Here is a 17,262-nt window from a genome sequence, read left to right as displayed (position 1 = left end):
CATTCGACGAAAATCTCTTCCCAGCGAGCATTTTTTAAGTTCTAAGAACACGAAATATTCGTTTCGGGACAGATCTGGAGAATACGGTGAATGCGGAAGCAATTCGAAGCCAAATTCATGGATTTGTATATTATTATTATATATTGATCTCAAAAAGTTATATCCAATGAATAACTAATTAACAAAAAAAAATTGTTTAAAAGCTTTTAACAAGAACTCAGAAGTTATGGAAATAAAAAAGGAACTTAAATACTTAAATATTTAAAAGATATGAAACTAAAAAATGTAAAGAAAATCATTTTAAACGGAGATGGTAAACAATATGGAAATAAACTGAAAAAATATTTAAACAAAATAAATCAGACACTAGTTATATTATTAATATTAGAACCCAAATTCAAAATTTGTATTCGACGATATTTTATCCGATCAAAATCCGTGAATACCGGAAATTCCATCGAAACTGTGTGTGAATTGATCAAAAATCAGCCGAAACCAATTGTTCTGTTTTTTAAAGTCCTTTTTACTTCGGAAAGCTCCTTGTATATATAAATGATCAGGATGAACAGAAATGTTGAAATACGGGTGATTTTCTGTCTGCCCGTCCATCCGTGCAAGCTGTAACTTGAGTAAAAATTAAGATATTTTGATGAATTCATACTGAGTGAGTATTCATTAGCACAAAAATTACGACTTCGTAGATGGGTGTAATCGGACCACATTCACGCCATTACCCGAAAACATAAAGTGTCATAACTAAGCACTAACTTAAGATATAAAACAGTAATTTCGCACCTGTGGGCGAAACATTTTAAAAAAGTTGGCGTGGCCCAGCCCTCTAATAAGTTTAATGTACATATCATAAACCTCTAAAGCCACAATAACTAAATTTACCCAATTTAATGGATGAAATAAAATGCCAATTCTGCTCACTCTTCGTAAAACGGTATGGTTAGAAACTACTAAAACCGCAATAAATCAATAAGTAAATACGCCAGAGACATTAAAATTTACCTCCGAGATGGTATGAGAAGGTTTTATGAGAGCCGCGGTGAAAATTTGTCAACGAACGTGACACCGCCCAATTTTACTCCATGTGATTGGTGTTTGTATGTAAAGTACCCTATGATAGATAGGTGCGGATTGCACTGCAACCTTGGGTCTATTGTGCCTTAAAGAAAAATTTGTTTTTCTAACAAATCTTATGCCGAATATGTCGGTCATTGTATGAGTTATAAATACTATATGTATATGCATATTAGATTACTTAGGGCATCATTTAGCTCCTTTGTAATTTCTCTAGCTGGTTTGTGCGCGTTTCTAGAGCCTCACTACTTTACGCCGAATGCGTCAGACATTTTACTAATTTGGGCAGCATTTTGCCGCTTACTTGTGCGAGCAACGGCACCGTTTTTGAACGTGTGAACAATTTTCGCTACTCGAGTAACAGTAGCTGCACTCACTCGAATTTGTTTTTTTTTTTTTATTTCTCTATTGGGTGCACTTTTTTCGCTAGAAATGACCGATTTGTTGCCCATTTAAAAAAAGTATATTTTTCATTGCTTATATCATTAACCTTCAGAAAACTTAAAAAAATATATATATTTACCTAATAAATAAAACTCTGGAATCTCTAGAATAATAGTTAAATACTTATACAAAATTCGGTTTCTTCCACTACGCCACTCAATTTATCTTTGATGAGTCAGAAGTCACGAATGCTAACTCCAAGTGAAGTAAACATTTCTATATGATTTCGTATTTAAGTCCCGCTAATTGCCACGGTACATTTTTTAATATTTGACACGTAGTAACATGTGGTGCACAGCCTACTTAATGCTTAGGCAGTGGAAAAAAATCAAATTATTCGTCTAGCAAACTTTAACAAAACGTTATTCGGAAATTTTTACACATAGTTGCCATGTTTCTAATGGGTTGTCGGGGTACTGTACATCTTAAGGTATTTCCCTGGCTTTGATTGCTGCATGATGCAAGAGTATAAAATGTTCGGCTGCACCCGAATTTAGCCTTCCTTACTTGTTTTAATTACTAATTCTCAACTATAAAAGATAATAAATAGAATTGCAAAAATAACGACTCCGAAGAATCGTAAATGAGGGAGAAGTTACTTCAAGAGCTCCTCAAAGCCTTACATTCTTCCAATGTAATGCATAATATTGCCAAGCCGCTATGAAAATTAACATAAACAACGAAGTATTTTATACAAACAATACATTGTCGTAACCCATGAATAAAAGGGTCAATGGATTCTATGATTGAATAAACATATTCAACTACAAGCTACATATGGGTGCATATGTACGGAAGTTGCTTTTTAAATTTTGTGATGAGAGGACATAAACAAATATTAATTATCGATTATTGTTTTTCAAAATATTCTTTATTTACGTCCTATATACTTTTGCAAACATTTGAACCATTTTTCGAAGCGCTTTTGCTACTCTGATTGAAGTGTCCCCAAAACATTCTGATCGCATTATCCCCATCTTCCGGTGTCAAAAAACCTTGACCTCTTAATTTATTTTCTACGTATGGGCATACAAGGAGTCATTCGGTCCAAGTCAGAACTATACGGAGGATGATTCATCAAATCGATGAATCAGTGCTTAAAAATACAGTTTTTTCACTCGATGTGTGAGAGCTCGCATTGTTGTGGTATAGTTGCGATATGTCCAGGTTTTCCGAAAAACCAGGGAAGCATTAGCTTGGAAGTGAAAAACCCATTTAATTGATTGTTTTTTACTTTCGGACTCATATGCGTAAATCTACGATTCATCGTCTTTCACGATGCTATACACGTGTGTGTGCCGTAAAAAAAAATATATTTCAAGCGATTTGAGTGTTTGTCAGAGCGGAAAAAAATAAATATTAATTAAAATTAGTTTGGAAAATAAAATTATTTCTTTTCCCAAAAATTTTTCAGGAAGCAATCATAAAAAATTAAATAAAGTCCATGTGTTGTTTGGTGTTGTTTGCTGGCAGTTACCAACAAAATGGCTGACAGCACCCTCTAAGCGCAAAGGGATATCTCCGAAGGCAGCAGTTAAAAAGTGTGGCTCATTTGAACTCAGATATAGAAAATTCTGCACTGATTCATCAGAAAACAGAGGAAAATGGGTCAAAAAGCAAAAATTATTTTGGAAAATTCCACTTCTCAAGCGGCTAATAGCTTGAACCGCTACGCATTGCTGGCTGAAAGTTCTCCACCACACAATGTTAATAATATGGAAACGATTGAGGAAGCTGCAGAGATGGCAAAGTAAGGCTTATGTCAATGATAGTGATAGCTATAGAAAAGTAGTAAGAGCTCTCACTGACGCTAATGTAGACTTCCACACATATCAAATGAAAGAGGAGCGTGAGTATAAAACAGTACTGAAGGGTCTTCATTATTCAACTCCTCTACAATACATCAAGAGTGAGCGTGCCAAGCAAGGACACTTAGTTTGTCACCTCACTAATGCCAAAAATTATATACAGTTCCTCAAATAATTGATCGAATACTTGCGGTGTGTTAACTTATTCAATGATATAAAAAAAAAATAAAGCCAAAATCAAATCGAAATACTTTTTATTAACAAAAGGGAAGGTTAACATTTCCAAAAACCAAAGCATATTTCATTCAAAAAGTGAAGCAAAATAAAGATAAAGTCTTTCGATCATTAATTTGAGGTTCTTATTCTGGTAGACATGCTGCTTATTAGTTTCTATCAGGTTTCTATTGTGATTTTGTTCCAGTGCGCTGTAACTTGTTGCCAAAGTTCGTCAAGGTGTTGAGGAACTGAATCACTACTTGCCAAGGACCTTTTGAGTTCTCCCCAAAGGTGTTCTATTGGGTTGAAGTCCGGTGACTGCGGTGGCCAATCGAGAACTTTAATTTGTTTATCTTGGAACCAACTTTTCGTAACTCTTGCGGTCATTATGCTGTTGAAAAGTTGAATTTTCAACAGTGAAATCCCATTGACTCAAGCTTCCTAAGAGGTTTTGATCCTAAATATGAATATAATCGGATGCAGTCATTTGTCCTAGAATCCTGTTACATTTTCCGGCTCCATTCCAATTCATACAACCCCAAATTTAGGGGTTGGCCTAACGTGCCTATATGATAGTGGTTCACCTTTCCGGCGCCACACCCACTGCCTCCCATCTGATCCAAAGCGATTTATTTTGGTCTCGTCAAACCAGATCACTTTCTTCCAATCTTCGATTGTGAAATTTTTATACTTTTTTGCGAAACATAGCCACATTTTTTATGCTGGATGTAGAGCAATAAATCTTGCGTGCTATCTCACGGTGGGAATGTCCTTCGTGTAGAAGATTCTGTGTCAAGCTTTTTGCTTTCTTTGATATCGGTTTCATCTACGAATTTTCAATTTTATGTTAAAAATGGAACTTTATGAAAAAAATTTTATAATAATGTTTTAATGTAAAACAAAAATGAAATGTAATATATATCTTTTGTTTCTATCGACAAAATATGTGCACATCCAACATTTCCTTCTATACTCAAATAATTGATCGAATGAGTTTACGCGTACAGCTATCCCCAATGGAGTAAGTGAGTTCAATGACACACTAGTTACAAAGAATGGAAATATTAGCGGTACTATTAACAGTATTCTTAGTACAGTACAACATTTTATTTAACATCAGTAAGGAAATATTTAAAAAGTTGTGCACACTCGATCAATAAATTGAGGAACTGCATGTAAATAAAACACTAATGTCATTTTCTGCAATAAACCGTTTAGGTGTGTTAAATTTGCACAAAATCATCCAAGGATTTTAAATTAAAATTATTCCTGATACTACCTTTGCAAGTTTGCTTCGGAACGGCCCTAAAGCCCAGTCATGTAACCCTTCTCATCCCATGTCCTCGTTAGTAGTGAATAAGAAATCAATATTGAAACAAGTAAGGGGAGCAACCGATTTCATCCATTTTCACACTGTCAGTAGAAGTTCTTATAAGATTTGTACTCACATATAAAGTTTCATCGAAATATCTCAATTTATACTCAAGTTACAGCTTGCACAGGCGGACAGACAGACAGTCACGCGGATTTGAACTTTTCTCGTCATCCTGATTATTTATATATTATTATATATGGCTTATTGTTTTGTCTAGCCGCATTCCAAAGATTGTATGCTATATCAGCAACCCGAAACTCCTCTAGGGATTTGTTGTGCACTTTCCAAGAACATTCTTCAGCTCCTTTGTGCCCAAATGTGCACGATTGAGAAGTGTTTTGTCATTAGGATTCTACTGACTTGCTATGCATGCCGAAGACGTCTCTTCTCTCTGAGGTTCGTCATTACCTCATTGAACCAGAAATGTCTGTCCCGATTGTGGACGCTCTCTGTGTTTCTAGCTTCTGGCGTACTTATATGGGCAATATTGCGTATGCTTCTGGTCAAGACTTCCGCAGCATAATCGATATCTACCTTAGAGGAACTAGCGATGTTGGAGTCCTCATTTTCCTCTAGCCGTTTACGATAATTTAAAATTTTGCCAATTTGTTTATTCATTGCGAGTACCGGCGTATTTACTTCGAGCAGAATTGCGCTGTCATCAGATAGGAGATTCGAACTGGAATTTTCGTTCACCAGTTGAATGACACATCAAAGTTCTCGGTATATGTGAGTGATGAACGCCACCACCTGTTTTTTGCATTGTAGTGACCACCAGCAATGAATTACTTAATTGGTTCATAATTTGCTTATACATGCCCTGAATATATATAGCAGCTATCGTTAAATTTTCAACAGGGCTGGGAAACATTACCATTGCTACCTGAACCCAAGGACATTATAGAGGTTGAAGTTCCGTGTAAGAAATACGAGATATTATTGGATGATTTGGTGATTTGACTTTATAAGATCGTACCCACCGACTTTAAAAATGACCGTTTACAGAAATAAATTTCTGCTGCAAGGAGAACATCGAAACCAGTTATGATAAAATCATGCCTTTTTTCCTTTATATTTCTTCAGTTATTTGACATCAATACCGAAAGAAAGCTTAAGGCATCATCATGAAATGTGTATGCTATAATTTACCGAATACAAATATCTTTATTCTTTGGGTTTATAAAGGGTGATTTTTTAAGAGCTTGATAACTTTTTTTAAAAAAAAAACGCATAAAATTTGCAAAATCTCATCGGTTCTTTATTTGAAACGTTAGATTGGTTCATGACATTTACTTTTTGAAGATAATTTCATTTAAATGTTGACCGCGGCTGCGTCTTAGGTGGTCCATTCGGAAAGTCCAATTTTGGGCAACTTTTTCGAGCATTTCGGCCGGAATAGCCCGAATTTCTTCGGAAATGTTGTCTTCCAAAGCTGGAATAGTTGCTGGCTTATTTCTGTAGACTTTAGACTTGACGTAGCCCCACAAAAAATAGTCTAAAGGCGTTAAATCGCATGATCTTGGTGGCCAACTTACGGGTCCATTTCTTGAGATGAATTGTTGTCCGAAGTTTTCCCTCAAAATGGCCATAGAATCGCGAGCTGTGTGGCATGTAGCGCCATCTTGTTGAAACCACATGTCAACCAAGTTCAGTTCTTCCATTTTTGGCAACAAAAAGTTTGTTAGCATCGAACGATAGCGATCGCCATTCACCGTAACGTTGCGTCCAACAGCATCTTTGAAAAAATACGGTCCAACGATTCCACCAGCGTACAAACCACACCAAACAGTGCATTTTTCGGGATGCATGGGCAGTTCTTGAACGGCTTCTGGTTGCTCTTCACCCCAAATGCGGCAATTTTGCTTATTTACGTAGCCATTCAACCAGAAATGAGCCTCATCGCTGAACAAAATTTGTCGATAAACACATTTCGAACCGAACACTGATTTTGGTAATAAAATTCAATGATTTGCAAGCGTTGCTCGTTAGTAAGTCTATTCATGATGAAATGTCAAAGCATACTGAGCATCTTTCTCTTTGACACCATGTCTGAAATCCCACGTGATCTGTCAAATACTAATGCATGAAAATCCTAACCTCAAAAAAATCACCCGTTACCTTATGTTTAATAAGTGAAATATATTAAAATTCGTATTCATTAAAATAGTGTAAACATTCGTCATGAGCACAGAAATTTGAGGAATATTTCAAAAGATGTGTTGGAAATGTTTGGCTATAAGTGAGTTGAACTATTTAAGCCAAAAAAGCAAAATTTTATTTACATATGTATGTTAAAAATTGTCGGATCAACAAAAGGGCATTTATATACATTTTGGGGGAATGCGAAAATAACTCGGGAAATGACAAAAGACAACGTTCTCTTTTTCCGAAAATAAAACTTGCTGCATGTCTACGTTTCTTAGCCACAGGTAGTTATCAACATTGCATTGGAAAGAACTTCAATAAAAATATAGCCCAATCGACATTTTGTGCTGTATTAGATGAAGATGTACTGGCGGGATATTTAGCACAAATATATGTATATGTATGTATTTATATATAGAATACTGAGTGAAAAGTTAATTTTGAACAACAACAACATTCTTGAGTACAGGCTATGTTCCAGGGGGATTTCCATTGACATGACCGCCAGCGAGGAACTGGAAGCAAAAACATATTTTTTTGGAAAATCAAAAATTCGTGGGGTGGCAACGGTAGTTGATGGAACTCACGTAAAGATAATGGCGTCGTATTTTAACCGCAAACGAATCTCAAATCTGAATGTTATGGTGTAGGCTTTCAAAATTAACTTTTCACTCAGTATTCTATATATAAATACATACATATACATATATTTGTGCTAAATATCCCGCCAGTAGTCATGATTATCACATATGGGATATGAAGGTTCATTAGCGCATCAAATTTCGGAGAGGAATATTGCATGCATATTTAATACTAGGTTAGAATAATTTGCTAAATATACTATCAATTTATACGAATGTACTAAGCGAATATATATTTTATAAAGGTGACAAAGGCTACCCTCTTCAACCTTGGCTCATAACTACGTTTAGGGAACCAATAACATGCGTCTGAAAAAGACAATAGGTTTATTAAAATCGGTATTTCGTTGTCTTTGTAGTGAACGAGGACTACATTACGCACCACGTAAAGCAGGGCGCATTGTTAATTTATGCTACGCATTGCATACTCGTAATATTCGTTTGTATTTTAATTAAAATGAACACAAATGATTTTAAATAAAAGTTCATATTACAAATATTTAAATAAACATAAAAATTCATTAAACGAATTGTTAGAAATTAAAAATAAAAACTTATGGCTTATTTATATGTTGTAGTTCAAGTTCTAATTTTTTTTGGTTTCTAATTTATCAATGAATATCTTCATCTATCATCACAGCATTATGTCGCTTCATTTTCTTAAATTTATCTCAATTTCATAGAGTTTTCTAATCCATCTGTTTGTTTTAGACAGTTCTTGTGCAACCAACAGAGCTAGCTTCATAAGCATTGCCCTCCATCTTTTTTTGGATATTTATTTGCTCCTCAAGTAGACCCATTTTGTTTATTTTCTGTTTCTTGTGCGGTGTACAGTGGGTCAGGTGGTCAGTATCTCCATTTGGTGGTCAGACGATAAAAATGATATTTCATTTTGCATTTTTCATTTGCGGCTGGGAAGAAATGTCGTCAATTAGTCTTTTCTTACTTGTTTGTTGATGTTCCAAAACTTTGTATACCTTTCAATTCCTTTACTGATGTATTAACGGAAAGTGATTTTTTATACTTTTTCCATCCAGCCTTGACTGGATATCTCATAGCGTTTACTTTTTCTGAAGTGCCTTCCCAAAAAGCATTTATTTCCGCGGGTGCTCTTTGAGAAAATCCTTTAGCTATGTCTTATATCCATTCATTATATCCACTAGTACTTCAAATTGGTTTTTGTTGGTGTGTTCTTGTTTCTTGTCTCTAAATCACACATTTAAAACATAATTCAATGCGTCCTCCGTTAGTTTTTTACATAAATACTTACAAATGCTCCATTTTAGTCAATTTACGCAGTTCACTCATCAGCGGATAGATTTTGCGGTTTCAATGATTTCGAAATTAGCGCCATCTATTAGCCACGGAATGTATTTCATCAAGTCGGCAATTAAGTTCAACTGCATCGAAAAATTTATTTTCGATACGGTTTTAATGATTTCAACGTAATAATTTTTGATCGAATTGTCAAATATTCTGATCGTAACGGATTCAATAATTAGACCCAATTGTTTTAAATTTATATAACTGGCCTACAAGTCACACCATAGCGAATACCTGAACTACGCCCAGGAGGATTCTGTTCTCGAGTGATTTTCGATCTCTATGTATTTATTCTACAGTGCCATGTTTTGCATGAAACCCGAATTTGTGTGTTATTATATTTTGGAAAGGAGTCATGTTTAGCAATTTAGTAATACTTTTTTAAATATTCTGCTTTGGATCTTGGTGGTTCCTTACTTAAAGAACCGGAGGAACGAGGCTTTCGGGTGAATATCTACGATAGTTCTTATGGTTAAATGCAAATTTCTAAATTCCGTCTACGATTAAATCAAAGGATATAGATATTTAGCCGTCAACCAAAGTAAAGTGATATTGTTTTATTTATTAGGAGATCACAAACGTGCATCTCTTCTCTTTCGGAGGCTTAACTTCAACATGTTGATATATTGAAATACCTATTGCTTATACTTAATAGAAAGCTTTCATGGATGCAAAATATAGTAAGGAACAGATGCCACCTCATATTACTAAAGAGGAGCTATAAGGAAAAAGTGGGGACTCATTAATGGTGGCGTAATGACTCTACGCAACCATAGTCAAGCCAATAATGTTCTTTGGTGTATTCGTCTGGTGAAGGGTGCTCGAAAATGCTATACTTGCGAAGAAGCCTTAATGTGTCTAAAGAGCGTCTCTCATCGGCACCTCTGGTGCCCCGTTAATGATACCAGCAATAGCTTCAGGGAGGTGAGCATTCGCTTCGACAACAGAGCAGAGCATTTATCCAACGCAATATTAGCGTTGAGGTCGTTAGTAACTAGGTACCTGGTCATAGCGAAATTGCTGACAACTGCAAAGCCGATAAGCTAGCCAGAGAGGACAACCCTTCCCATGGACCAATGGACCTCAAGTGCGTTTAGCAGGCGCATGTCGCCGTTAAGTTCCTGCGAGTTCCTTTTGGTTTAGAGTAAAAAGAGATCTACTGAACTACTTGTCCTTAGAAAAGTTAATTTTGCCGAATTTGTAGAGGTTCTTATAGAACATTGTCGAATCGGCACTCATGTGGTAAGGTTAAAAATCTTTCGAACACTAGTTGTCAAATGTACTTTCTCCTCGATTTTCCCGCCTTTACAAGACTAATGTTGAAACATCTCGGTAATCTTAGTTTCAACGAACCAATAGACATAGCAGAAACTGGCATTAGTCGTTTCAACAATTTATTATATCTATTATATAAGAGTCTATCTGACCTATTATATAAGAGTTTTAGGTACCACAACAGACTAGCGTTCTAAGTTGTCTAAGTGAGATCCCTGATATCTTAACCTAACCTAAATTCTTCCGGGGTTTATCTATCATAAAGAACTGCGAATTTTTTTATGAATTAGGATAATATCCGAAAATGTGCATTAAAAATCAAGGAGAGCACTACAACCGCAATGTTTGATAACGCCATTAAAATTTTTTCAGTACTATTATCTTGTCTTTTATAATTTTTTCAATTTCAAAAGTTAATTCAGTTAGGCGCAAATACTATTTCAAGGTGGTTTGCAAAGCAAATTGCAAATTCATTTCGAGCGTAATTACCACTCAACTTTCAGTATGGGCATGTTGATATCTACTGGTGGTTACGTCTTTTTGAACTTTCCTAGGGAGTTTTGGTTGTTTGTTGAATTTTGCCTCAGTTTCTTATTGTGATTTACAGTTTTCTATTCTTCCGCACACTTAAGCGCTTTTTTAATTTACGTACAGCAACCTTCAATTGGATTTAAGTACAAAGAGAACCGATTGCTAATTGAGGAATATGGTTAGATGAAAATTATTTAAATTTTTTATTTGAATCCTGCAGGGAATCGGCGGTCAGTTTAATTATTGGGGATTATGGATTGATAGTGACTATGGAATAGGGCAAAGTAGCGAATCTTGTACAACCTATCGTGACTACGTTCAGCTTAGCAAGCGTAAAGATTATAAAATACGCAATATAGAAGTTTGGGGAATTGGTGACGAACCTAAAGATGAAGACTCTGAAGAAGGCGATGTAAGTATATAGGAATTTACTAATTTCCTTATATTTCTTCTACAGTGGACCAATAAAGTTTACATACACCCAGTTCTATTAAATTACGGTACGTTTATTTGTTATAAAATTAAAAAATTTTGTGGTTTTATTCTATCCATTTCAAAAGATGTATATTTAACATTAAATTTAACAAATCAAAATATTTTTTTTTTACACAAATAAAAAAAATGTATGCTAAAGCTTAAAATGCGCCTAATTCATGTCAAAAAAGTTTACGTACACTAATGATTTTTCTATAAATCAAAAGAAATAACAATACTTTCAGCGGTAGCAATTAAGTCGGCGGTTGCTAAACAATATTTTAACAAACCGTATTGGTTTTGGGAAAACATTGTGTTCACCGACGAATCAAAATTTAATATATTTGGTTCAACAAGATCACGAAAAATGTGGAGAAAAATCAATGAAGGTCGCAAGGAAAAAATGTATTGCCACGGTAGGAGTAATGTTATGGTTTGGGGGTATGTGGCTGCATCTGGAGTTGAACATTTGAATTTTTTTAGTAAAAAAATGGAAAAGCATATGTATTTGAACATTTTTAGAAAAAATATTTAAATTTTAATTATGCTTAAATCGGCTGTTAATAGTGGCCACTTCTATTTATAAAAAGATAACCAAAACACCCATCCCATCTTCTATGTGCAAGGTTGTTATGGAATGAAAAATAACTCCATAGGTCCCGCAATCACCATACATTTATTCTATTCAAAATATCTGGAACTTTTTGGAAAATTGTATTCGAAAACATCGAATTTCATCAAAATAAGGCCAAAAAGCTGGATCATGGACTTAGTGGGTCGAAATATCCGAAAATAATACTAGAAATTGAGTGGGGAGCATATGTCTAGGGATAATAATAGCAACAAATTGTAGGCCAAAACCCGCTAAAAGTATTGGTTTTGCTTTTGATTTATATAAATAATCATTAGTGTACGAAACCTTTTTGGATATGAATTATGCGCATTTTAAGCTTTACCATTAATTTTTGATATGCTATATTTAATGTTAAATATACATATCTTGATATGGATAGAAAAAAAAAACACAAAATGGATTCATTTTAAAACAAATAAACGCGTCGTAATTTAATAAAACTAGGTGTATGTAAACTTTATTGGTCCACTGTATATATGCGTATATTTATATTTAGAAATAGAATACAAAATTTAGTACAAATGTGCTATAACGCTGTTTCTAATAAATAAATTAATTATTCCAGGGCGGTGTAAAAAATTCGATTTTGGATAAAAATTTAGAGGACAAAGTTATGCTTCAGTTGGCTGGAAAGGAAATGCATTCGGAGGGCCTGCGTGAACCGGACATGGATTTGTGAATATACATATATTGACTTAGGATTAAGCTGAAGCAAAAATTAATTTATTTACAATTCTTTGTAAGGATTTTACATCAATTAAAAATACTTTAATAAAATCTGTCATATTAATGAACCCAACGTGGCAAACCACGAATGAAATAATAATATGAGTAATTGATATAGAAAAATTGGTTGCGAAGCTTAAAATCTAGGGCTGTTTGGAAATATTTTCATTCATTTTGTTGCATATTCATAAGTTGTATAAAAGTACATACATATATATGAAAGTTTCATTAGCAGATTTTTATAATTTAATTTTGTTCAACTACCTTAAAATTTTTAAGGTTCAATTTCAATGTAATAGTTATAAAAACTTTTTTAGTGGTCAAACAGTATATGCTCCTTGTGGGGATCTTCTATATTTCCGTCCAAATTTCGGGCATATTTTAGACGAAGGAAAGTAAAAACAGTTATACATTACATTAATTTTTTTTTAATCTTAAGGGGTTACATGGGCTTAGAAATTTCAAAAAATCGAAGTTTTTTTATTGTCTTGTTAAATTCTACAACACCTCTACAATAATGCCCTAAATTTTGGAAATTCGACAAATTGGTGGCGGTTTAAAATAAAAAGGATTCTTCGACCATGTTTTCAAACTAAACAAGTGTATGAGAAATTGAAAAAAATGTATAAAAAGCTCAGGTGTAATCATAGCGAGATAATTGTGAATCGGTAACAATTTACAGATTTGAATAACTTATAATTTTGTCAGAATCTGGTCAAAGTCAGCGCCGTCTACTTATATCTACATTAGAAAACTGTTTCTTACGTTATTATAGCTTTCGCTAGCCTCTCACTAACAGTATATAAAAATTACTAGTATTATTTGCTTTATATTGTATTAAATTACAACGGCAATGACTTTATCTTTAAATACTATAGAATTTTTTGTTTTATTAATTCACGCTTACGGCGTTAAAAAACTTATTCGGAGTCAGAAATATCGGATGGGCAGTTGCGCTAATGTCAATTTCAGTTAAAATTTTCAGTTTTATTTCTTCGTCCAAATTAATATTCGTGTTTGCAAGTTTAGATTATTTTGTGGTTTCAAACTGATTCGACCCACTAAAAAAACCAACAACGAACACATTGAAGTCAATATAGAAAATTGTCGGGTGTGCTGTTGCCGGAGGTAATGAAGATACTTTGATTAAACTGATTGGAACTAATGGATTTTCTATTCTTTTGCTCCATAAATTAAATTTTTATGGACAGATGGAGGCATGCAGATCTTTCTTGATCTAGCAAACAACCCGGCAGAGGCTCCGAATACGCTGCGATCGATCGTTGATTGTGTGCGCAATTCATTTCGTGCACTTGCCGTTATGGACATTCCAGTGCACCACTGGGATGCGATAGCAGTTCCTGTGCTTTTGCGGAAGTTACAAACGCACACTCCACCAACGTTGGCTGCCCTCAGTGCTCAGGTAATCATCGTCTAATATGGTGTCTTCAGTTTCGAAACATGCAAGTCCCTGAACGATGGGAACATGTAAGGCGTTTAGCAGTACGTTTCAGTTGTCTACGATCAGGACATACTGGCCGCCAGTGTACTTTTGGTGCATTTCCGTTTTGCCAGCAAGGGCATAACACGCTACTCTGCCGACGTACAGGTACAAAACCTGTGGATGTGATTACCATCAGCAGCAGCTTCGGTAACAACGCCTAACTCTACAACAAAAATTAACTCAGGTGCTGCGGTGAACCACAGTTGTACCGGAAAGAAACGCCGTGAGCTCAAGAAAGCTATTAAAAGAAGCAAACTCTCCTGCTTCAAAGAGCTCTGCGAAAATGCCGATGAGAATCCATGGGGCGATGCGTACAAAGTAGTGATGACAAAAATCAAAGGTAGCAAAGGGAGAACACCAACCTGTCCCACCTTACTGAAAAGCATCGTGGAAACACTTTTCCCTACGCAGAGGAACGAAGGAGCTATGCCATCAATTATATCTACGGTACTAGACGCACCATTGGTCACCGACGATGAAGTTATAGATGCAGCCAAAAGGTTTGGAAACACCAAAACACCGGGTCTGGATGGAATCCCCAACAAGGCCCTGAAAACAGCTATAACTCACAAAGCGAGCCCCTTTTCAGAGCTCTTTACGCGCTGTTTGCGAGAAGGTGTCTTCCCAAAAATATGGAAGAAGCAGCGATTAGTACTTTTGCAGAAACCTGATAAACCGGCTGGAGAACCAAGCTCGTACCGTCCGCTCTGCATGCTGGACACGCTTGGAAAAATCTTAGAGAGAATTATATGCGTACGACTTGAGAAACATCTGGAGCAAGAATATCCAGGACTCGCCGAAAACCAATTTGGTTTCCGTAAGCACAGGTCAACCATCGATGCGATCACAAAAGTGACAAATGTGGCAAGCAAGGCCCTCGAATCCAAAAGAACACCAAAGTATTTGTTGAAAATTATCTCCAAATACCTTTCGAATAGGTTGTTACTCTATGATACCGATGATGGACCAAAAAAGTACAGGGTGACGGGAGGGGTACCACAAGGCTCAGTTCTGGGTCCACTACTGTGGAACATTTTATACGACGGAGTGCTTCGACTTCCATTAAAAAGAGGGGTCCAGATTATCGGGTACGCCGATGACATTGCGGTAACGGTGGTAGGAAAAGAAATTAACCAGGTAGAAAGCTTATGCGAGGACACCGCTTTAAAAATAAAGAGCTGGCTCACGGCGAAAAAGCTCCAACTAGCAGCCCAAAAAACGGAAGCAGTGCTAATTACCAGTAGAAAAAAAGTGGAAAACGCTACTTTTAATATTGATGGCTATAGTATAACGACTCAGCAGTCATTAAAATACCTAGGCGTTGTAATAGACACGCGACTTAACTATTACACGCATATTGACAATGTGCAAAAGCGACGCGCATAACGGTGGCCCTGTCGAGGATGATGGCCAATATTGGAGGACCAAGCCAGGGCAGACGAGAACTCTTGGCTAAGGTGAGTCAGTCGGTGCTAATGTACGCGGCGCCCATATGGGGACAAGCAATGCATAATAAGACATACGTGAAGAAAGCAAGATCTCTGACTCGACTCAATGCAATAAAAGTTATTTGTGGATTCCGCACGGTGTCGCACGAGGCGGCTGGAGTTATAGCGGGCATCATACCACCGGACATAATAGCACTAGAGATCAAAAGGATCTACGAGAAATCAAGAAGCGTTGGGAGGCGTCTTACAACAGCAGAACGAAATAAAGAAAGGGAGGAAAGTTTATGTGAGTGGCAGAGGCGCTGGGACATGGCAGAAAATGGAAGATGGACATATACGCTAATCAGAAAGGTGAAAACATGGGTTGAGAGGAGGAACGGCGATTCTGATTACTACCTGACGCAATTCCTGACCGGACACGGATGCTTCCGAGAGTACCTCTATAAATACGGGCACGATAGCGGGACGGAATGTTCATTCTGCGGAAATGACAGCGAAAACGCGCAGCATATTTTCTTTTACTGTCCGAAATTTGAAGCAGAAAGAAACGACTTGGAAGCTATTATCAACGAACGTATCACTCCAGAGAATATCGTGCACCACATGATAAAAAGCAAAACCGTGTGGAATAGAGTGAAGAATTGGTCCGCAATTGCCCCACAGGAACTGAGAAACAAAGAAAGGCAACGAAGTAGCGAGAGCAGAAGAAATAGGGAAGAGTAGTCCAGAAAGGAGCCCCTGAAGAGCCAAATTTTGGCTGACCCTGGTCCTGCGAAGAAATGCTTAACGGTAGTACCGTAGGACTAGTGAACTGCAGTCGGAGTTAGGGTTTAGTACGTAGGTGTACTGTTACGCAAGTTCAGCATGGTAAGATCAACCATACTGTGCGTGGTCCCGAAAGAGGTGTACCCTTAGCGTACAGTATAAATCGTGCATGCCGTCTACTGACGGTATCTATGAAAGATTCCCCCTTCGAAACAAAAAAAAAAAAAAAAAAACTGTGCGATTATCCCTCATTGACGAGACTTTATCGATGCAATTTGAAGTCTACATCCTACCAACGATTACGACTATGACACCAGTATGCAAGGTTGAATCCTCCGCCTGGGATCACCTTTCTGGACTCCAGCTTGCCGACTCAGGATTTGGTACTCCTGCCAAAATTTATCTATTTATTGGCGCAGATATTTGGCCCGCTTTAATTGCCGATGATGGATTGCTGCGGGACCCCATTTCGAACCGTGCGCGCTCTGTAACCTTCTCGGTTGGGTTGTGTTTGGCCTCGCGATGGTCAACACTCCAAATCATTTGACGCATACTCTAACAGTCAGTAAATGTATAGGCGATCAGCAACTGCATAAATTACTGCAAAGTTTCTGGCAGGTTGAGGATAATGGTCCCGTCGACGAACTCTCGGTAGACTCTTGTGAACGAATTTTCATTGACACTGTATGTCGCACAGCGAGTGGACGCTTTAGTGTACAAATCCCGTTTGTTCTGAATACTCCAGTGTTAGGAGATTCATATCAAGCAGCGCGCCGTCAGTTTTTTCATCTTGAGCGAAAATTAGCTAGCGACCCGAGCTTTGCAACAAATACATCACGTTTATGCAAGAGTATATAGCACTCGGTC

General features: G+C 36.5%; 1 protein-coding gene across 3 annotated transcripts in view; it reads left to right on the top strand.

Annotated features, from left to right (window-relative positions):
* Positions 1 to 12,778, top strand: part of LOC105225291 (MTOR-associated protein MEAK7) — a 101,075-nt gene extending 88,297 nt beyond the window's left edge. For 2 of the 3 annotated variants that reach the window (XM_049450500.1, XM_049450489.1), the window contains exons 6-7: positions 11,065 to 11,256; positions 12,518 to 12,778. In XM_049450500.1, coding sequence (XP_049306457.1) covers positions 11,065 to 11,256; positions 12,518 to 12,631 — 306 coding nt within the window. In that variant the 3' untranslated portion in view covers positions 12,632 to 12,778. The remainder of the gene's footprint in view (positions 1 to 11,064; positions 11,257 to 12,517) is intronic. The other variant, XM_049450499.1, reaches the window with a different exon arrangement.
* The last annotated feature ends 4,484 nt before the right edge of the window (positions 12,779 to 17,262 follow it).

This window comes from Bactrocera dorsalis, chromosome 1 (genome assembly GCF_023373825.1).
Source record: "Bactrocera dorsalis isolate Fly_Bdor chromosome 1, ASM2337382v1, whole genome shotgun sequence".
NCBI classification, from domain to species: Eukaryota; Metazoa; Arthropoda; class Insecta; order Diptera; family Tephritidae; genus Bactrocera; species Bactrocera dorsalis.
Note: the sequence above shows the minus strand (reverse complement) of the source record. Positions and strands in the feature narration are given on the sequence as shown.